The following is a 23,655-nucleotide window of genomic DNA, read 5'->3' on the forward strand; positions in this document are numbered from 1 at the left end:
TTTTATGACTCAGCATATAGTATATCTTGGTGAATGTTCCCGTTGCAATTGAATAGAATGTTTATTCTGTGCTTATTATGATATTCTATAAATGTCAGATCAGGTTGGTGTGATGTATTCAAATGTTTAAGATTCTTGCTGATTTTTTAAGTCTAGTTTTTCTATCAATTACTGAAAATGGTTTATATAAATCTTCAACTGTGGCTGGGAACTTGTTTATTTCTCCTTTTAATTCTATCAGTCTTTGCTTCATGTTTTGCTTCATGCATTTTGAAGTTGTTATTAAGTACATAAATCATTATTGTTACACCTTCTTGGTCCTTCTGTTATGAAATACCTCTATTTATCGCTGATAATGCACTTTGGCATGATATCTATTTTGATGGATATTAATACAGCCTCACCATCTTTCTTTTGCTTACTGTTTGCATGATATATCTGCTTTCCTTTAATTTTCATCCTGTCTTTATGTTTACAGTATAGTTCTTGTAGACAGCATGTAATTGGGGTTTGTTACTTATCCAGTCTATCTCTGCATTTTAATTGGAGCATTTAATGCATTTAAATTTAATACAATTATTGATGCAGCTGTGTTAACTCTGCCATCTTGCTGTTTGTCCTATTTGTTTCTCTGTGCCTCCTTTCGTAATTTCTTTTGGGTTGACTAATTTTTACTATCCATTTTAATGTCATTATAGGAATTTTAGTTATATCTAACTATTTATTTTACTAGTTGCTCTAGTGATTACAGTATGCATAGTTTTATTTAGTTATTTTTTATTTTATCCTTTAAATTCTATACCTAAATTAAAAGTGATTTATGCATCACCATTACATTATTACAGCTTACTCTATGTGTATATTTACCTTTACCAGAGAACTTTATACTTTCGTTTGCTTTTGCGTCGCTGTCTAACATCCTTTTGTTTCACCTTGAAGGACTCCCTTTAGCAATTTTTATAAAGCAGGTCTCAAAAGCCCCTTAGCTTTTGTTTATCTGGAAACGTCTTTATTTCTTCTTCATTTTTGAAGGGCCATTTTGCCTGATAAAGTATTGTTAGTTGGCAGGCTTTTTCTTTCAGTACTTAGAATATATTATGCCACTCCTTTCTGGCCCGTAATGTTTCTACTGAGAAATTTCCTTATAATCTTATGAATACTCCTTAGTAGATGACAAATAGCTCTTCTCTTCCTGCTTTCAAGAATTCTCCTTATCTTTGAATTTTGGCAGTTTGACTATAATGTGTCTCAACTTGCCTGAACTTTGGGTTCATCCTACTTGGAGTCCTTTTGAGCTTCTTGAATTCAGATGTCCATTTTCTTTCTCCTATAGGTAGACCTCATTTTGTTACACTTCTCTTTATTGCACTTTGCCCATGATGATTTTTTTTTTTAACAAATTGAAGGTTTGTGGCAACTCCGTGTCAGGCAGGTCTATCAGCACGATTTTTCCAACAGCATGTGCTCATTTTGTGTTTCTGTGTCATATTTGTTAATTCTTGCAATATTTCAAATGTTTCATTATTATTATATCTGTTAAGGTGATCTGTGATCAGTGATCTTTGATGTTACTATTATAATTATTCTGGGGTGCCACAAACCATGCCCATATAAGATGGCAAACTTAATAAATGTGTACATTCTCACTGTTCCACTGAATGGCCATTTCTCCCTCCCTCTCTTTCCTCAGGCTTCCTCATTATCTGAGATGCAACAATATTGAAATTGGGTCAATTATTTTTAATAGTCTTACAATAGCTTCTAAGTGTTCAAGTGAACAGGAAGTGTCACACATCTGTCATGTGGAATCAAAAGAAATGAATAAGCTTAATGAAGAAGGCATGGTGAAATTAAATAGGATGAAAGCTAGAACTTTTGTCTCAAACAGTTAGCCATGTTGTGAATATAAAGGAAAAGTCTTGAAGGAACTTAAAAATGCTACTGTAGTGAACACATGAATGATAAGAAAGCAAGGGAGAAAGTTTTAGTGTTTTGGATAGAAGATCAAACCAGCCACAACATTCCCTTAAGCCAAAGCCTAATCCAGAGGAAGGCCCTAACTGTTCAGTTAGTAAAGGCTGAGAGAGATGAAGAAGCTGCAGAAAATAGTTGGAAGTTAGCAGAGGTTGTTTCATGAAAAAGTTTAAGTAAAGAAACTGTCTCCACCACATAAAAGTACAAGGTGAAGCAGCAAGTGCTGGTGAAGAAGCTGCAGCGAGTTGTCCAGAAGATCTAGCTAAGATCATTGATGAAGGTGGCTACACTAAACAACAGATTTTCAATGTAGACAAAACAGCCTTCTGTTGGAAAAAGATACCATCTTAGACTGTCATAGCTAGAGAGGAGAAATCAGTGCTTGGCTTCAAAGCATCAAGGGACAGGCTGACTCCCTTGTTGGGGCTAATACAGCTGGTGACTTGAAGTTGAAGCCAGTGCTCATTGACCATTCTGAAAATTCGAGGGCCCTTAAGAATTATTGCTAAATGCTGTGCCTGTGTTCTATAAATGGAACAATAAAGCCTGGATGGCATCACATCTGTTTATAGTATAGTTTACTGAATATTTTAAGCCCAACATTGTGACCTACTGCTTAGAAAAAAAGATTCCTTTCAAAATATTACTGATCATTGACAGTGTACCTGGTTACCCAAGAGCTCTGATGGAGATGTACAAGGAGATTAATGTTTTCGTGCCTGCTAACAGAATATCTATTCTGCAGCCTGATCAAGGAAGAGTCATTTCGACTTTCAAGTCTTATTATTTAACAAATACATTTTGTACGACTATACCTGCCATAGATAGTGATTCCTCTGATGGATCTGAGCAAAGTAAATTGAAAACCTTCTAGAAAAGAGTCACTATTCTAGACAACATTAAGAATATCTTTGGTTCATGGGAGGATGTTACAACATCAACATTAACAGGAGTTTGGAAGAAGTGGATTCCAACTCTCATGGATGACTTTGAGGGATTTGAGACTTCAGTGGAGCAATAACTGCAGATATGGTAGAAATAGCAAGAGAACTAGAATTATTGATAGAAGTAGAGCCTGTAGATGTGACTGAATTCGTGCCATCTCATGATAAAACTTCAATGGATCAGGAGTTGCTTCTTATGAATAAACAAAGAAAGTAGTTTCTTGAGATGGAATCTACTCCTGGTGAAGAGATACTGTGAACATTGTTGAAATGACAACAAAGGATATAGAATATTTTATAAACTTAGTTGATAAAACAGCCTCGAGGTATGAGAGGATTGACTCCAGTTTTGAAAAAAGTTCTACTATAGGTAAAATGCTATCAGATAACATCGCATGCTACAGAGAAATCTCTCATGAAAGGAAGAGTCAGCTGATGCAGCCAGCTTCACTTTTACTTATTTTAAGAATCTGACACAACCATTCCATGCTTCAGCAATCACTACCCTGATCAGTTAGCAGCCATCAATGTTGAGGCGTGACACTCCACCGGCAAAAAGATTAAGACTCACTGAAGTCTCAGATGATCATTAGGATTTTTAGTAAGAAGGTATTTTTTTTAAATTAAGGTATGACTACTGGGTTTTTTTAGATGTAATGCTATTGCACACTTAATAGACTACAGTATAGTGTAAACATAACTTTTATATGCACTGGGAAACTTAAAGTCTGTGTGGCTCGCTTTTTTGTGATATTTGCTTTATTGTGGTGGTATGTACCCGAACCTGCAGTATCTTTGAGGTGTGCCTGTATTTGGGAAGGGTTGGCCATTATTTCTTCAAATAAGCTCTCTGTCCCTTTCTCACTGTTTCCCTCTGGAACTTCCATTACATGCATATTGGTCCATTTTATGGCATCTCATAAATTTCTTAGGCTTTTTTCATTTTTCTTTTTTTGTTTCTTTGACTTGATTTCACATGACCTGTCTTTGAGTTCACTGATTCTTATGCTTGATCAAGTCTTCTGTCGATCCGCTCTAGTGAATTGTTCAATATAGTTCTTATATTCTTTAGCTCCAAAATTTCTCTTTGGTTCTTCTTTAATGCTGTGTCTGTTTGTTGCATTCTCATTTCATTCATGCATCGTTTGACTTCATTTAGTTGTTTTTCTGTGTTCTCTTGTATAACACTGAGGTTCTTTGATGATTATTTGGAATTCTTTGTCAGATAATTCACAGATCTTTGTTTTTTTAGTTTGGTTCCTAGAGATGAATTTTTTCCTTTGATTGGGCCATGTTGCTCTGTTTCTTCATATGCCTGGTTATTTTTTGCTGTGATTTGTGCATTTGAAAGAACAGCTACCTGTTTCAGTCTTTATGGACTGGATTTGTACAGGGGAAGACATTCACTAGTCATTCCAGCAAGAGAGTGTGGGGGCCTCTCCAACCTTTTATGGAGATGCCTCCTCTCTGGGGCTTGTGTATGTACTTTCCCAATTAGAGAGGTTTGCTGATTTCTCGTTCAGGAGCTTGTAGTCTGTTGCTCCCTCTGGTGTCTGTCTGTGGTACTATCGGATCTCTGGTGCTGCAACAAGGGCTTAACTTTCTTTTGTTCCTTGTGGCCCCCAGACCTCTAAGGTATGCCAGTTCCATCAGTGCTGTGAGTCTGGTGAGGCAGAAATCAGTCCCTTGGACAGTCTTCTGAAAAGCTGGAATGTTAGACACATTTTCCACTCTTTCTTTCCCAAATGAGAAGCCACAAGCTGGATACGTTATCCCAATCATGTGGAGCTGTGTCAGCTTTTGTCTGTGGTGTTATAAGTTGCTTATGCTACAAGAAGCTGCGGAGCTCTCTTTTGTGTGCCTGCACCAAGTCTGGCGAGACAGGAAGTAGTCCCTTGGGCAGCCCTCTGAAAAGCTGGAATGTTGGATGTACCTTCCACTTTTTCTTTCAATCCCAAGGGAAAAGCTATGAGTTGAGCTTTTCCTCCCAGTTGCACGGAGCTGTGCTGGCTTGGGGAATGGGCTGACTTGGTTGAAATGAAATGGCTTTTCTTACCCATTTCAGTGCAGTTCTAGGCTTTGAACTTGCCAGTGGTGCTGTGACTTCCTAACTGGTTTCTAGGATTCTCAGAAAGGCTTTTTGAAACATATACTGTTGTTAGTGTCTCTGTGGGGGAACTTCTATAGGAAGTCTAGGGCTTCCTATTCTGCTACTTTGCTGATGTCATTCTTGGCTACTGTTGTTTTTTGATATGAGGTCAGCTACCATGCACATTATTGTTTCCTTGTGTTTATTGTGTCTTTTCCCTCACAGGCTGCTCTTTTTGTTTTTTTAAATCAACTTCATTGAGGAATAATTTGTATACAATAAACTTTATCCATTTAAAATTCGATGAGTTTAACAGTTGTATACAGCCATAAAACCATACCACAATCAAGAAGGAGACCGTATCCTTTATCCGCAAAAGATTTCTTGTGCCCCTTTGTAATCCATTTTTTCCTCTTCTCTCCATCTCTCTTCCCTCAGGCAACCACTGATCTGATTTTTGTCAGTATAGATTATTTTGAATTTCATATAGAGTCACACAGTATATATTATTTTGTGACTGTCTTCTTTCATTCACTTAGCATGATGATTTTGAATTTCATCCATATTGTTTGTTGTTTTTTATTGGTGAGTAATACTTTATTATATGGACATACCACAGATTGTTTATCTATTTTCTTATGAATGTTTGGATTGTTTCTAGTTTGGGTTATTGTGAATAAAGCTGCTGTAAACATTCATGTTCAAGTGTTTGTGTAGACAAAAGTTTTCATTTCTCTTGGATAAGTACCTATATGTGAAATGACTGGGACATGTGATAGTGATCATATATGTTTAACTATCGAAAATAAGTTGGCATTTTCTTGAGTAGTTGTCTTCTATTGTTGTTTTTAAGATATTTTATTTATCTTTGTGTTTTAGTAGTTTGACTATGATGTACCTCTGTAGGGTTTTCCTTTTATTTATCCTGCATTTATGTTGGACATTTTCATATTGTTGTATGGGCCATTGGGACTCTGTTAAATTTTTTTCCATCTTTTTTCTGTCTATTCTTCAGGTTGGATAGTTTCTTTTTTTTTTTTTTTTTCCCTCTCCCCAAAAGCTAGACGTAAAGCAGGGTTGGATAATTTCTATTCCTCTATCTTCGTGTTCAGTGAGCCTTTCTTCTACAATCTCCTGTCTGCTTTTAAACCTATGCGGTGAATTTTTTGTTTTAGATATTAGATTTTGCAAATCTAACATTTCCACTTGGTTATTTTTTATAGTTTTCATTACTTTGCTGGGATTCCTCATTGGCTCCTGCATTTTTGTCTCTCTTTTCCTTTAATTCTTTGAATTCTTCCCTTTAGAAGGTGGGACTTAATTCCCCTCTCCTCGCATATGGATTGGACTTAGTGATTTGCTTCTAAGGAATACAATATGGCAGAAGTGATGCTAAATGATTTCTGAGACTAAATCCTAAGAAGGATAATATTTGCCTGGCTCTCTCACTTGGATCATTTGCTTTTGGGGAAGCCAGTTGCTATGCCACGAGGACGCTCAAACAGCCTGTGGATAAGCCCACATGGGAAGGAACTGAAGTCTTCCACCAGCAGCCAGCACAACTTGCCAGTCATTGAGTGAGCTGCCTTGGGATGACTGGAATCCTGACCCATGTGTGGACTACAGCTTCATGAGAGACCTTATGTTCGTCAGGGTTCTACAGAGGAAAGAGAACCAATAGGATGTGTTTATATGCAGAGAAAGAGATTACTTTTAGGGAATTGGCTCATGCAATTATGGGCACTTACAAGCCCAAAATCTGCACAGTGAACTGGTAGGTAGATACCCAGGAAGAGCTGGTGTTGCAGTTGAAGTCTGAAAGCCATCTGCTGGCAGAATTCCTTCTTCCTGGGGGGAAGTCAGTCTTTTGTTTTATTCAACCGATTAGATGATACCCACCCATGTTATGGAGGGTAATCTGCTTTACTCAAAGTCTGCCAAATTAAATGTTAATCTCATACAAAAACTTCCTCACAGAAACATCCAGAATAATGTTTGATGAAATGTTTGGGCACCGTAGTTCAGCCAAGCCATTATAGTAAATTAACCATCACAGACCCTAAGCTAGAACTTCCTAGCTAAGCTGCTCTTAAATTCTTGGTGCACAGAAACTGTGAGGATAATTTGTTGTTCTAAGCCTTTAAGTTTTAGTATAATTGGTTCAGAAATAGATAATTGGTATACTGCTTTATAGATTTTTGTCAGCTAATTCCAGCATTTGATTCATCTGTTTCTATTGGCTACTTTTTAATTTTCTTGATTATGGGTCACATTTTTCTGCTTCACATGTCCAGTAATTTTTATTGTATGCTCTATGTTGTGGGGAGTCTGAGTTAATGTTGCTTTCCTTTAAAAGAGTGTTCTGGCAGGCGTTCAGGTTACTGGCAAAGTAAGAAAACTTCGTATTATAATTCTCTGCTGCCTGTTGGCTAATACATGAAAGCAGTTGCCTCTTATTTTTGTCTCATATTATGTGTTTACCATCAGAGGGCAAGTCTGGTACTAGTTATTTCATGGCCAGAAGGTGAAGCCTCACCTTTGAATTTTGAAACTTAATTTTTATAATACATTCCTTGGTTACTTTTGTGACTAGACCTCAAGGTTGTACAACACAATTAATTGATAGATTTTTAGCTCACAGTTTCCATTTTATATTGTCTTTTCTGGGTGTTACTCTGTATTCTGTTAATTTTAATCTCATTACTTAAAAAGAAAACTTTTCTTTTTCTTAAAATAGTGTTTAATTTACTGATTGAGCTCATAAAAAATTAAACTTATTTAAAGCAATAGCAGAAGTGATTAGATTTAGAACCCATAAACTGTCCTGGAGTGTGACACCTCCCAGAAGAAGAACCTCTTTTAGTGCCTGGCCCTCTATTGTATCAGTCTTATGAAAATTTGAAATTTGAGTGATTTTTTTCCCCATTTCTGATTTTATAAATTTCTTCTTTTTCCTCTTTTCCCCTTTTCTCTTCATCTTTGATTTCTGAATAAAATATGTATATGACATCTAGTATATTTGAAAGTTTTAATTTTACTGACCATATTATAGTGATTATTAAAGAAAAATTAATACCGATGGGAGGGGGAATAAAATTTTTACTGCTTGAACTGGCATATTATTCACACTTTTGTTCTTTGAACTTTTAATTCACTATAAAAAGGGAGAAAAAATAGTAGAAAAATAGTTGAGGACAAGAAGTTCCTGAACTGCTAAGGAATGCTTAGGTATTGGGGGAGGGGCATACTTTATGTTACTATTAGGTTGTTAAATATGAAGTGTTCAACTTCAAACCAAAAGTGTAGTTTATTATATCTCAAACAGGAAGCAGTAACAATCAACACAGTTTTGCTATCTTTACGGTAGCTTCTTTATGCCAGCAGCAAAGAAGCCTGGAGAGCGAGTGGTAATGAAATCATGAAAGGCATTTTCCACAGCTTGTTGAGAACTGAATATTTCTCCTTGCAAAAAGTGGTCCAAAGCCTGGAAGAAGTGGTGGTCAGTTGTTGCAAGGTCTGGTGAATACAGTGGATGACAGTGAGTTTCCAAGTCCAACTGCTGTAGTTTGAGCAGCATTGTTTGTGCGACATGTGGTCGAGCATTGTCTTGCAGGAGGATTGGCCTGTTTCTATTGACCAATCTCGGCTGCTACTCACAGGCATCCTCATCATTTCATCCAATTGGTTGCAGTAGACATCTGCTGTAATCAGTTGTTTCATGAAACTATAGTGGATAATACCAGTGCTGGACCACCAAACAGACACCATTAGCTTTTTATGATGAATATTCGGTTTTCAGCTGTGTTTCCAGGACTTTGTCTTTATCCAGCCATTGTGCTGAACACTTGCAATTGTCAAAAAGAATCCATTTTTCACCACACGTAACAATATGGAGTAGAAATGGTTTGCCTTTATGATGTGACAGCGAAGAAAGGCAGGCTTCAAGACGATTTCCTTTCTGATGCTTGTTTCATTCATGTGGAACCCATCTATCCAGATTCTTTACCTTGCCAATTTGTTTCAAGTAGTTCAATATTGTTGGAATAGTAACGTCAAACCTTGCTGCTAATTCACATGTAGGTTGAGATGGATTCGCTTCCACTACAGGTTTCAGCTCATCATTATCCACCTTGGTTTCAGGTCACCCACGTGGCTCATTTTCAAGATTAAAATCACCAGGATGGAAATTCTCAATCATCAGTGTCCTTTGCGTTCATTAGCCACATCCTTCCCAAACACTTTGCTGATATTTTGAGCTATCTGCACAGCATTGGTTCCACAACAGAACTCGAAAATAACACGAATTTTTGACTTATCCATGGTTTAACAAAAATTACTCTAAAAAAATTTGAAAGATAATCACAAACCAAACTGTGAGTTTGAAAGACTGAGGATGTGCCTTCATAATAAAAATAAAACAAGAAATGTCAAAGTGAAATGTCAGAGGTATCAACTGTCAAACTTAGTACTTAAGGAAATCAGACATTTCATACTTAATCATCTAATATAAAAGTAGGAACTCAGTTTCCTTTGGAAATATAGAAGAACAAAATAAATTTGGCTGACTAAAGGGCTTCCTTCTAAGCTTGTTTTCCCCTACAGAAAGTTTGTGTCTGTTATAGCTGATCACATTTGAGTGCTTCTCTTTGCTCGTTATGCGCCTGAAACTGTGTATGACCATGGAGAAATGCTTTCTCCTAAAAGGGCTTCCAAAGCGAAATATTAAAAACGATTGATCTCATGGAGACAGAGACTGATGGTTATTAGAGGCTGGGAAGGGAAGATAAAGTGGGGATGGTTAGTGGGTGCAAAAATATAGTTAGATAGAATGAACAATATTTGATAGCACAACAAAGTGACTATAATCAACAATAAATTACGGTGTACTTTAAAATAACTAAAAGAGCGGAATTATAATGTTCCTAACACAAAGAAATGATAAACACTTGAGGGAATGGACACTCCAATCACCCTGATTTGATTAATTCACATTATATACCTATATCAAAACATCACATGTACCCTATAAAGATATGCAACTATTATGTGCCCATAATAATTAAAAAGAAAAAATAAAAAAATTTAAAAAGGGCTTCCAAACAAATAATTAGAACTCTACTCTTTGTATTATAACTTTTTCCTTTATCTGTATTAATTCATCAACAAGTGTTTATTTAGCTCTTTGCTATTTGAAAGACATTTCTTAGGTACTGTGGGAATATGAAGATAAATAATGTACAATCTTTGTCATTAGAGAATTTCCTTGGAAGGCAGACATATACTTAACCTCATTGCAATAAAAACAATGAAATGTGTGAAACCAGAGCTCTATACAGTGTTTTTGGAGTGGAGGGTGAGGAATAGTAAATTCTGACTGACATGCTTTGGAGAGACTTCACAGAGGAAGTTGCATTTTAACTGAATTTGCATAGAGAAAAACAGAAACAAAGGCCTGGATGCTTGAAAATAAATAGATAGCTAGCTCTTGTGGCTGGAGCATCTGGTAGGATAAAAGGGTCTGGAAGAGATAGAATAATAAGGGAATTTGGAAAAATGAGAGATCTGAAAAAATGGTTTGGAAATTCAGTATAAAATTAATGGAAAGAAAAATAGAGTGTATTAAAATAAAAAACATTGAAGGACATTTTGTAAGTAAAAGCAACCGAGAACAAGAATTTTTTATTTAAAAAAGGCAAGAAATATAAGAATGAGAAGAAATAGATGAAACAAGAAAAGCTACCCAGTGAGCCTCTTCATATAATTTATGTAAAGGAATATGCATATTTCTTCAAGATTGAGAATTAGAACTTGGTGGCGAGAAAAGTCAATATATCAGTTACCCTTGCTGTTTAACAAACCAAAAATTTAGTGGGACAAAATGATGGTATTATTATGCTCACATCAGATGGGGCACAGCAAGGATGACTTATGTCTGTTCCATGATGCCTGGGGTCATAGCTGGAGCTGACTCCACAGCTGGCCCTGGGATCCTCTGGAATGTCTTCACTCACATGGCTGGGACCTCAGCTGGGACTGTGTTTCTGGAGCAGCTACATATTATTTGTGGCCATTCCATGTGACATTGGGGTAGTTGGATTTCATCATACCTGGTAGCTCAAGGCTCCAGATGTGATTGTTCTACTCGAGAAGGTAGAAGCTGCATTGCATTTTATGACCCAGCCTTGGAGGTTATGTAGCGTCACTTCTGCCATACTTTGGGTTGAAACATTCTCAAGCCTGCCCAGATTCAAGAGGAAGGGAATTAGATTTCCTTTGGGTGGGGGAGTGGTCAGGTCACATTGTAGAAGCAGGTGTGGGATGAGAGATACTGTCACAGCCATCTTGGTAAATACAATCAGCCATAGTCAACAAAAGGCAAAATCATAGACACAGGTGGAACTCTAATGTCCTTGCCTTAAGTCTCTTTTCTCACTTTAAGTATCTAAACTATGGCAGCAACCACCTGATAATCTAATGAACTCCTTTCTTCAGTCCCCTTCATTTAATCATATCTTGCTTGTAGACTGACCTCCTAAACCACCAAGGCATTACAGAGTCTTTTAGACCCTGAGTGATTCTAGCTTCCTATCACATCAGGGTCAGAGTCCTTTTGTTTTTTTATTCTTTTTACTGCAAGTTCATACATTATGTGTCCTATCTGGGTCTGTTTTCATCTGTCAGTATTCTGTTATATATTCCTACCTTTTTCTTCCATTTTGGCACACGCATGCTTCTTCCACTTCCATGTCATCATCTGTGGTGCTCCCATTTCCTGGGTTGTTCACTCTTCCCTTCTATTTAAATTTTATTTACTTTTCGAAGCTGACATTAAAGTATACCTACTCCACGCAGTCTTTTCCCCAGCCTGTCTCACTCGTGTGGACTTCACGTCCATGGGTGTTTGCTCTGGGTCGGTGCTGTCTCAGGTGCTTATGGATCAAAGGGATACTGGGTTTTCCCTGTCTCGCAGTAGTCCTGTTGGTTGACTGCGAGTGGTAGGGAGGCAGTGAACATTTGTTCAGCGCTGACTACGGGCCAGGCTTATATCTGTTAACTCGTTTAGCCCCCACGATAGCCTTTATGAGGTAGATTTTGTTTTTTATTTTACAGATGAGGAAACCGAGGCACCCAGAGGTTAAGTGTCCCATGCGGAACAGCAGCACAGCCATGTGAGTGCAGGCAGCCTGGCTGCAGAGTGCACACTCCGTCCACTGCGCTGGGTGCTCAGTGTGCTCAGGAAGAGCTGTGTGAGACATGTATGAGTCTCTTAACTATGTTGATGTAAACTTAGAATGTGTATTAATTTTGTTATACAACATCAGCATTTCTTTATACTATTATTAGCAACACATTAATCCCTCATTAAATCTTTTCACGAGGTTATTAAATATCATTAATTTAGTTTTAGTAGAGTTGATAAATCTTACTTAGAATCTTCAAACAAATCACTGATATAACCAGTATTAGAAGTTAATTTCCCTCAAAATCATAGTTGCCGGGAAAAAGCAGGATGCTTCCCACTAAGCTTAAGTACCACCAGGTTCTCAATTACGAACAGGTTTATGTTCCAAAGTTAATTTTACGTTGGCTGTCTGGAACTTCGTTTCTACAGGAAAATATATTAAACGTGGTATTTAGGTCCTTAGGAATGGTATGCTAACATTGAGCTTATAATAACATGTATGTGTTCATACTCCTTCACTAACATACATTCACCTGCTCTGTGTGGAGCACTGTGTAACAACGTTCTTGTGTTAAAGCTGGCAGTTCTTCCTTGGTCATCAGGAGCACAACCAGCTTCTGTTGCAGTAGGCACAGGAGCTTCCTCCCCTCCGCTCTCTCTCCACCACACCTCTGGCCATCCACCTGAGTAGATGACTTTAGCCTCTAAACCACCTGTTTACCAGGCACTCCCTGTGAGCTGCATGGTGGGCCTGTTGGCTGGGGTCAAGGTTAGGGAGCTCCCAAGATTAAGGAATTCTGGCGGTACAGGTTTTCTAGTCACATTCTTCCTTTTTTCTGGCAATCCCAAATGATGCCTGCTTGCTTCTTCCACTCCTCTTGAATTGCTTTGCTTCGTCTCACTTTGGGTGTGTGTGTGTTTGTGTGTGAAATCTAACTCAGACACAGAAACATTTACTAAAATGTTCAGTGTATCCAGTAATTGGCAAAGCAGACAGCCCTGTAACCACCGCTAGGACAAGAAGTGGAGCACCATCAGAAGCCAGCAGCTCCCTTCCTGCCCTCTGCTGCTGATCGCTGTTTTTCCTCTTGTGGAAGTAGTTTATTGCTTTTCCTTATAACTTTATCACCGAATAATGTATCCCCAAGCAAACAGTTGTACCTCCTCTTAAACTTTACATAAATGAAGCCACACTATTGTGTTCATTTGTATCTTGCTGTTTTTGCTCAGTATATTTTTAAGATTCAGCCGTGTTGCCACATATAGATGCATTTCATTTTTGTTGCTGTGTGGTATTCCATTGAATACCACACAATGTTTGCTAGGGCTGCCATTAAACAAATACCAAAGACTGGGTGGCTTAAACAACAGAAATTAATTTTCTCACAGTTCTGGAGGCTGGAAGTTGAAGATCAAGGTGTGAGTAGGGTTGGTTTTATTTTGGGGACTCTCTCCTTGGCTTGTAGGTGGCCATTTGTTCCAGTGTTTTCATGTGGTCTTCCCCTTAAGTGTGCATGTGTCCTGATCTCTTCTTATAAGGACACCAGTCATATTGATTACAGCCCACCTGTATCACCTCATTTTGCCTTAATTACCTCTTTAAAGGCCCTGTCTCTAAATATGGTTATATTCTGCGGTACTGGGGACTAGAACTTTAACGTAAGAATTTTGGGATACATGATTCAACCCATAGCATCCATTATGTGATTATACCACAATTTATCCATCATATTATTTGATGGACATTTTGATTCTTTCCCGTTTTAGGCTGTGATGAACAATGCTACTATGAACATTCTTATATGTGCATAGGTGAAAATGCCTGAGTTTGTTTGGGCCAGGGATGGAGCATTCCATCCTAGGAGTGAATTGCTAGGTCATATTGCAGAGCTACAACATTAATAGGTAAATCTAATATGTTTTGCAAAGTGGTTGTTCCATTTTACACTCCTGCTAGTCTATGACAGTTCCTGGTGTTTCACATTTTTCCAACACTTGGTATTGCCAGACTTTTAAATTTATACCACTCGACTGGTATGCAGTGCTATCTCATTGTGGCTTCAGTTCTATTTCCTTTATTATTAAAGAGTTTGAAAATCTTTTATTTATTGTCCACTTGGATTTTGTGATATATCTGTTCAGGTGTTTTGCCTGTTTTCTATTGGGTAGTCTGACTTTTTCCTACTGATTTACAGGAATACTTTAAATACTTTGGATATAAGTCTTTTGTTCCTTATGTGTTATAACTATCTTCTCAAACTCTGTAGCTTGTCTGTTTTCACTGTATTTACAGTGTCTTTTGATGAACACAAGGTCCTAATTTTAATGTGGTCAGATTATCAATCTTTTCCTTTGTAGTTTTTGAGTATATATCTTGAGAATACTTCCATGGGATCATTAAGATATTTTCTTATATTATTTTCTAAACTACTTACAATTTTGCATTTTAGGTTTATATGTAACATATCGGGCACTTATTTTTGTGTACAGTGTGATGTAGGACCTGATTTCATTTTTCTCCCTGTGGATAATCAGTTATTCTGGTACCATTAGTTGAAAAGACACTCCTTTCTCTTATTTGTCATAAATCAAGTGTCCATAGTATTGTAAGGCTGGTGGTGGGCACCCCTCCCCTCCCTAATGAAAAAAAGAAGAAGCCAACAAGACCTGCCAAAAACAATGCCTGCAGGGCCCAGCTAAGTTAAAGAATAGCACACCTGGATGGTTACCCTGATAAGGGTCTCGGTTCCTGGAATGCATACATACCACCAGCCCCTCCTAGTTCTCAATACCCACCCTAAAACCATAACGGAAAATTCCTAACTCTCCGCGCCAAAACTGTTTGCCCCGAAAAACCCCCATCCCCCAGCTCTAAAACATACATAAACCCACACAAAACTTCTAGGTGGCGTGACTTCTTGGGCCCCTCTCTCCCGGGACCTGTGAGCCTCGCTTGGGCCCCTCTCTTGGGACCCGTTACCCTTGCCCGGGAGCGCTCAAAATAAAGTCTCGTTGCTTACCCCTTTCAACTCTGCTCATCTTTCTTTCTCTGGCACCGACCATCCAAAAACCTTACAAGTATATGCTTTGATCTGCTTTCTAGACACCTTATTCTGTGTCATTGATCCATTTGTCTATCTCTACAAGTGTGATTTCAATCCTATTACTTTGTAGTAAGTCTTAAAATTTGATAGAGCAATTCCTCCAACCTTGCTGTTTCTCTTCCAGAGTGTCTCTGTGGTTCTCCATTCTTTCCATTTCTGTAAACATATAAGTATGTACCTGTCAGGTTCCACAGACAGACCTGTTAAGAGGATCTTAATTGGAATGCTTTGGCTCTGTAAGATCAGTTGGGGGAGAATTGTCAATGTCAAGAAAGACAAAACAAAGTAAATAAAAAATAAACAGTGGGGGACTATTTTAGATGAGAGAAGACTAATGAGACTTGGTAACTAAATGCAATATGTGATGGTTTATAAAAGTTATAAAGGCCTGGTGCAAATGGGGAAATTTTACTTTGAATTGTGTATTGGATGATACTAATGTACCAGTGTTAAATTTCCTGATAAGGGTGATAAATGTATATATACCTTTGTTCTTAGGAGAACCATGCTAAAGAATTTAAGGTGAAGTATTATGATGCCTACAGCTAGCTCTCAATTCAAAAAGGGGGAGGGAAGAGGAGGAGAGGAGGAGGCAGCTAGAGTAATAATGCCAAAATGTTAACAATTGGCAAACTTGATGAAAGGTAAATGGGTCTTCATTGATTTCCCCCCCACCAACAGATTTAAAAATTTTCAAAATAAAAGCTGAAGAAAGTTAAATTTTATTTTGTGTCTCAGAAAATAGTACAGAGCCAGATAAACCAGTAACAGGTTATCTTAGTGTGCTATGTTAAGCAGATTTGCACTAAAAGCAATAGTGAAACGGCAGGCATAATTGATTATTTAAAAAATTCACCAGTTTGAATTCAACTCAGTACACATTTAATTCACACTGGAACAGCAAATGTCTTTGGGCTGGCTCTTTAAGTCAAAAATACATTAGTGAGGCTTTGTTTTTTTGTTTTTTTTTTTTTCTTTTTTGACAATTTCTGATTTCCAGGAAAATTTTTTTAAACTACTAATGAGAGTTCTGGAAATCTGTATCATACTAAAAAGTGAGCAAAGTAGTTCATACTTAGGAGTTATACTTGATGCAGTCTAGTTTCCTTTCGTTCTTGTTGTTGAGACAAAGTCTTGTTCTGTCACCCTGGCTAGAGTGCAGTGGCGTCATCATAGCTCACTGCAACCTCCAACTCCTGGGCTCAAGAGATCCTCCTCCCTGCGCCTCCCAGAGTGCCTGGATTACAGGCATGAGTCACTGCACCTGGCCAGGAGTTATGCTCAGTGGAGTTTAGTTTTGTAAAACTAGGCTAAATATTTTTTACTAGAAGCATTTCTAGTGCTTGAATACTAATATTTATATTTCTCATATTCCTTTATTTTCACAGCACGTATCCTCACAGTCTATAAGGAAATTTCTGAGTTTTGTTTTAATTTTTAGTTATTGCAGCAAAGACGTATAGGAAATTAACTGATTCTATGAGTCATGCAATGAATTGGTGATACTAGTGGACTCACAATTATTGACTCTTCTTTGCATTGGCCTCTTTCTTTTCTTGAATGTTAATATATGATTTCTCAGACAAATGATTTGTAAAGTAAAACATCTAACAACAAAAAAATCTTCCAACAGCAAAAGGAAGAGCTGAGCTGCTGAAGATCAATCTTCGTGAGGTCGAAATAGATCCTGATATCCAACTGGAAGATATAGCAGAGAAGATTGAGGGCTATTCTGGTGCTGACATAACTAATGTTTGCAGGTATCTTTTTTTAGTGATCTGTAATCTTAGACATTAGTTATAGATTTGGCAGGAGGACCAGTCTTAATGTAATTAGCCCTTGACATGAAAGCAGCTACCTATTTCTTTGAAATGGTTTCCCATTTGTCTTGATTTTTTTCTGTTTAATTTCATTGGTCATTGTTAGATGAATAATTAGGTAACAATATATACACTGATGTTTTTGATCTTTTGATTTTTAAGAAATTGTTGTGTCTAACTTGGTAATAATGATTTTGACAACTTAAGGTTAATTTAGCTCTATGTTAGAGCCTTACTGCATCAACATAAAGTATAATAATATCATTTAGTTTTGGCTGGCATTATTTGACCACATGCAGACGAACAAAGTTGATCAATTTAAACTGTGAAAGATAAATACACAAGCATATACACACATTTTTAAATTTCTCTTTCAATTTAGTGACATTTTTAGATAATTCATATTACTCAGTGAAGAGGACTTTTTTGTTTAGATCTTATTTTTATTTTTCTAAGATTGACTTTAGTAGCCTTTCTTTAAAGCCATAACATCTTTCTCTCACCTTCTCTGGTAGTATTTTTTCTTGGTGCATCTAAGTTTAGTGGCACACAATAAGCTTACAATAGTTTCTACTATCACTATAGTAAAATACCTAAAAATCTGAAATTTTGGTTGCTTGGCCTTCTTAATAGCTTTTTTTGTGATCACAAATCATCCATTTCTTCCAGACCCTCATATTTATTTATAGTTGGTCAAATAGAGCTGAAAATGGGATCAGGGGAAGCCAGGGTTTATGCCTTTAGTTGCCCACAAATATTCCATGTAGGGAATTTCATGTGCTCTATATATGTCCTCATATTCATGTTCCGGAGAAAGAGGTTCCTGGCTTTACCCATCTAATTAGGCTGTAGACAGACCAGTCTATGGTTTGAATTATCTTAACATTAGCCATATACTCATTTCCAAGTGTACAATTCAGCGTTTCAAAGTTCAACTTCAGTTTCCTAAACTTCTTGGTTTGTCCTTGAGGAGTGGGTGAGAAAGAAAATTCAGGGCTACCTGAGTTCAACCTAGACTTTTAGGGTTCATTAACTATACATTTCATGTTTTAAGTTCTTTGATTCCTGTTTAACTTCTCCTCAACCCTCAGGATGGAAAATTCTAAGCCGTATCATAAAAACATGTAAAATAATCTTGTGAGTGTTTTCCCGTAAGTTTGTTACAGTTGAAAGTGTTTAAAACTATTGACTGATTTTGTTATATTGTTAGGGATGCCTCTTTAATGGCAATGAGACGACGTATCAATGGCTTAAGTCCAGAAGAGATCCGTGCACTTTCTAAAGAGGAACTTCAGATGCCTGTTACCAAAGGAGACTTTGAATTGGCTCTAAAGAAAATTGCTAAGTCTGTCTCTGCGGCAGACTTGGAGAAGTATGAAAAATGGATGGTTGAATTTGGGTCTGCTTGAATTCCTGTCAGCTCCTTCATTTCTGGTATTATTGTTTATAAAATGTGAAGAAATTCCTGCAATTTTTTTTTTTAAAAACAGTTTTGGAATTTTTCATTGGAGAGATTTTCACTTAAGGGAAAAAAAAAATCTAAAACTACAAAGAATATTAAACGTAGTTGAGAAATAAGAAAAGCTACATAGAGAGCCTGATCATCCCGTCCCCCAGCTTTGTGCTGGTATTCCACATACTCGTGCACTCGCTTTTGCACCCCCAGCAGTCTGTCAGAGAGGAGGAAGAAAGTAAGCAGTGTGCTATTTTAGGAACTTGTTTACAAGAGATTTAGAAGGACGTCTATTTCTCAGGTGTATCTGTCAGCTTTTTTTTCCCCTAGTTCTTTGCCTTGTCAATTTGAGGGACCTATCTATATATGTTGGTTTTTAACATCAAAACTGGGTTTCAATAGGTTCAAACAGATACAGCCATTACTTTTCTTAGCTCCAACATGGTTTGGTTTTTGTGGAATTTGACTTTAGTGTTTGCGATAAATACTTGGGCATTCTGAACAAGTCCACTCTCTTGTGGCTCATGCAAAACAAACAAAATCTTTATAGTTTTCCAGATAGCTTGTTTAACAAAACAGCGTTGAAAGTAATAAATGATGTTCATTCAAAAATTTTAAAATTCTTCCTTGTCTACGTTGAGAACTTGCACACACAGTAAGATTAGTATAGAAATCTGGTAGGCTTACTCAGTTCAGCAGATATTAGACAGTACAAGGAAGCCACAAAAAGTAAGTGGCATATATCTAATCATAAATGAAATATCCTAGTGTTAGTTTTTATAATTACATTTGTCCTGTTTTGATTATTAGGCAATCTATGTTGTAATGGTTAAGCTTTTTAAAATTTATATTTGATGATATCCTGAATTCTCAATTTTGGATAGCACCTACTGGTTTAAAACTAAAAATAACATAGTATTTTAGGCATTAAAAAGTAAACGTTTTAGCATCTTGCTTAAGAGATTTTATTTTTTCCCTACTAAGAACTACAGATGCCTTATGTTCTTTTTAGATAACTTAAGTCTGACTCTATTTAAACTTCAGTATTCATCTGATGCTATAAATTGCCCTCTTTCCTGAGACACAGATTATAAGACTTGAAATCATAAGGCATCATGATTTTATTGTAATTGAATTAATTTATCTTAAATATTGAAATGAAAGGTTTTCTTTTATTTATGAATTTTTAAAATAAATCAATAAATAAACCCACTAAAATTATCTTGCAAACTATTGCCATCCAGTAATGTATTTTTTTTCCCTGAAGCTTTGGAGGCAATTGCTACAACATTGGTTTGTGATTGTTAAAACTTGTTTTTAATACTTTAATTGATTGTTAGACCTTCTGTGGGTTTTGTGTTATTTATCTTGGCATGCATTTAATTTTTTCTGAATTCTTTATTAATAATGACATGGTAATTGTGATTCTTTTATTGCCAGTTTAGCAGTATTTGGAAATTCAGACTTCCTAGAAGCTTACCTTTACTATGTTCAGTGAGTCAGGTGTGTTTTTTTATTTCCCTATTTTCTCATTTTGCTCTATCAGTGGACGGTAAATGCTTTGTATATCTTAACACATTGACTGCCACACCAGAAAAATTTTTTTTCCTTGGGGCCATGGTGTTTTATTATGAAAACAGAATAAAAACTTCAAAAACAAAATGATCCTTTCTAATTTAATGAAAAATTTGTTATTTTTTATTGTTTTCTGTGCATGAATTATATGCAAGTTGAAAAATAGTTCTCCTGGCTCCTAAGGTGAAGAGACATGTGAGTTATGTATGCCTCCTGAGACCCTGGGCTCAAAACTAGCATGAGTTAAATACAACTCACATGGCAGTTAATGTGTTAATCCCCTTAAGGATCTTAAAGAAATCCCTTAGGTATAATCCAGCATATAATGTATATTGTGTATACATTGTCTTTATTGCAAAAGACAGTGTGTTGCCTTACCCAGAATGATATAGAATTGTTTTGCCTTGTTTTGTTTTTCTGTGTTGCATTATCAAAGTGAAATATTTGGTTCCTTTAATCCTCTAAAAACATGAGAATTTTGGGTTCTGAAGCATAATGATTTTAGGACTAAGTTATATATATTTAATAATTCTGCTTTGCAGATATTTGGTCAGGTAGTCCCTTCATTCAGCAGACACATATTAGTTGCTTACTGTGTGCAAGACACAACGAGTGGAAGCTCTGTGGCTTTCAAAGCTGGACCAGACAGTGCAGTCTCAACCTGGCACTTTCTCCAAAGACTGACTCTGTGTAGCTTCTGGCTTCTACTGAAACAAGTTTAGGTCATAGAGGGAGAGGGGCAATAATCTGTGTGTGCTTTGGAAAGATAATATATAAAAGTTTTTTCTCTCCTTTTTGCTCCTTAAATCTGTTTTAAAATTAGAACTGATATCCATTTGTTTGAACAATATATAACTGTTATAGATCTATTTTAATGAACCATTTCTTACCATTTTCTAAGCTACATGTTTATTATAAACATGTACACATGTAATTAATGGTAATGCTTACTATATAGCTTACTATATAGCTATATGCTTACTATATAGTAGTTATATGCTTACTATAAAGATTTTGCTTCCACAATTCCTTTTCTTAAGGAAATTAATATTGGTGAAATGTACCAGACAAACCACTCTTTAATGGAGGCTGCAGCTTTCTAATTAGCTGAGTAGAAAATAGACAGTGGCATCACAGACTTCATCTTGTAGTCTATAGCAGTGTAGTCATTCCAGAATGGCCAAAACATACATTAGGCTTTGACTACTACCTCCCAAAATAGCAAGCCATCTTGGAAGGGGAACATGATGTGGTCTAGCCGGTATAGCTAGGGGCTTCATTTGAGCTACTGAGATTGAAGTTTTTGTGATATGATATTTGACTCTCAAAAATTAGGATGAAATCACTAATTACTCAAAAAGTTAGCACACAAATATCTGGTCAATCTATGAACAGGCACACAGGTATATCAGGGGAAAATATATATTAATATATGCAGCCCAAATTTGCAATATAATTGACACACATTCACTTTGCTATGCATAGTGTGATTCTGTTGAACATGAAATTATTGGAACTCTATTTTTTAATAGCCTGAGTTCATTCCTTCCTTGGAAATAAGTTTCTATATACTGCTGAATCTGTGATGAGAATCATAAAACAGTAACCAGTTGACATGGTTATGTTTTACATGTTTTACTTTTCCCGAACCCTAACTTGAGATAAAATGAAGGACCTAGGCAGGTATCGTATTGCATGTGGTGTGAGTGCACCTCAGCCCCTTCATTGTTGTCTTTGTTATTGTCTGTCTTTGCATAACAGTAGATTCCCACTCTTCCTTTTATCTTATTAATGATAAATCACCTTGGAATATACTCTGTATAATAGGCATAAAAAGTTAAGGGTGTGTGCTGGCCTTTTCCAAGAAAAGGACACCTAAACTTGTATGAGGTAAAAATCATAGCTATTCTCTTTTTTTAATCTTTTTTTCCTTAACTGTTTTGATTGTATATTTTTAACATACTATTTAATTTGTGACGCACATAATATTTATGTGAATCTAAGTCTGTGTCACAATAGAAAAAAGTAGAAATTATAGGTGGAGGACATGTTAGGGGGATAAAAATATCTAAACCTCAAATGTTTTACTCTCGTTTTCACTATTTTTGCAGAAAAAGCAAAAAACTTTTGTAATTACTACAAGTTTACTTATTTATACTTTTAAAGTAGGCTTTCACACTTATTTATTTAATTTTTTTGACATTTGTTTTAAATATTTGTTTCTTAATTTAATTGGAAACTGTAAGAGTATTTGAAAATATCAAATCCTTAAGTCAATAGATGTGTTCTTAAACATTCACTTCATTAACAATAATTTGAATTTTTATTAGGTTCTTTTGGCTTTGGACAGCTCTTTAGCTTTAATAATATTTCTAAATTTCCACTGACTTATTAACAAAAACAGGAAAAATATTAAGGTAATGACATAAAATTATTTTTATTTTACCTTTCTCATTTCTTGAGAAAATAAATAAAAATTAAACCTGAATATTGCTTTATCACCAGCAGTGTGTAGGCTTTTGTCATTTGGAAATTTGGCCCAACAAATTGGAAATTAATATAGAGAAGTTTCCCTCTCACAAAAGGGCTCCCATTTGTTTTATGTTCAAAACTCTAAAATGCACTTTTACTTTACAGTCTCTGAAATGACTCACTTGCCCTTTGGTGAACCTGAATCTTTGCACATGTTATTCCCAGGGTCTACCTCAGTTAGCCAGGCTTAGTTTTAGGCAAGAGTGAATTTAATTAAATTCAGTTCATCATCTACACAGATTTGTTTCTTTAAGCATTTCCTTCCTTTCTGTTCTTTCTCTGTTCTCATTTACTTTTTTGTTTAACATTGAATTTTGTATTTAAATTATTTTATCGTCTTCTTCTGGCAAAGACTTGTATTCCAAAGTAAGCCTCTCTGAAATGTCTGAATTACTTTTCCCCTCTTTGTTGTGGCCAGCTTTGTTATTTGACTGTATTTCTTCTAAGCAATAGCTTCAAACACACTCACATCCTACTGTTTCCTCATAGCTTCATAAATACAAACTAATGTGACAATATTAAAATTTTTGGAGCCTAACTGTTCCTGTGTTCATTCTCTAAGGACCCAAGTACTCCATGAAAACACACAAAACTGGACAAATATGTCTATCCTTATGGCGGTACAGCAGCAGGGAGTCACCTTCAGTTAGCATTGTTGTAGACACAGTATCTGGGGGATCACTGCATGTTACGATGGCTTGTAAATGGATTGTTAAGATTTCTGTTTCAGTGTTTTGTCTCACAGTATTTGAACCTAATTTTTAAAAAAAAGACGTTTCTAAATTGTATTTATTAAATATGTTTTTCCTTACATTTTTGTGCTGCTACTTTGCTAGTCTCATGAGCTCAGTTGTGTTTGTGTGTAGGTTGTAACTTGGTAATAAATTTCTAGAGTGTTGGTTGTCAGTGTTTTCTTTGTGGTTCATTTTGATCTACAGTCACAGGTCCGCTTATTGCCACCAGTGGGAACAACAAACCTCT

At 36.3% G+C, this 23,655-nt stretch overlaps 1 protein-coding gene across 1 annotated transcript in view; it reads left to right on the forward strand.

The window, feature by feature from the left end:
* KATNAL1 (katanin catalytic subunit A1 like 1) overlaps positions 1-18,549 on the forward strand; it is a 50,746-nt gene extending 32,197 nt beyond the window's left edge. Inside the window, exons 9-10 of the mRNA XM_069467391.1 lie at positions 16,928-17,054; positions 18,325-18,549. Coding sequence (XP_069323492.1) covers positions 16,928-17,054; positions 18,325-18,523 — 326 coding nt within the window. The 3' untranslated portion in view covers positions 18,524-18,549. The remainder of the gene's footprint in view (positions 1-16,927; positions 17,055-18,324) is intronic.
* The last annotated feature ends 5,106 nt before the right edge of the window (positions 18,550-23,655 follow it).

The sequence above is a fragment of the Eulemur rufifrons genome, chromosome 4, assembly GCF_041146395.1.
Source record: "Eulemur rufifrons isolate Redbay chromosome 4, OSU_ERuf_1, whole genome shotgun sequence".
NCBI lineage: Eukaryota > Metazoa > Chordata > Mammalia > Primates > Lemuridae > Eulemur > Eulemur rufifrons.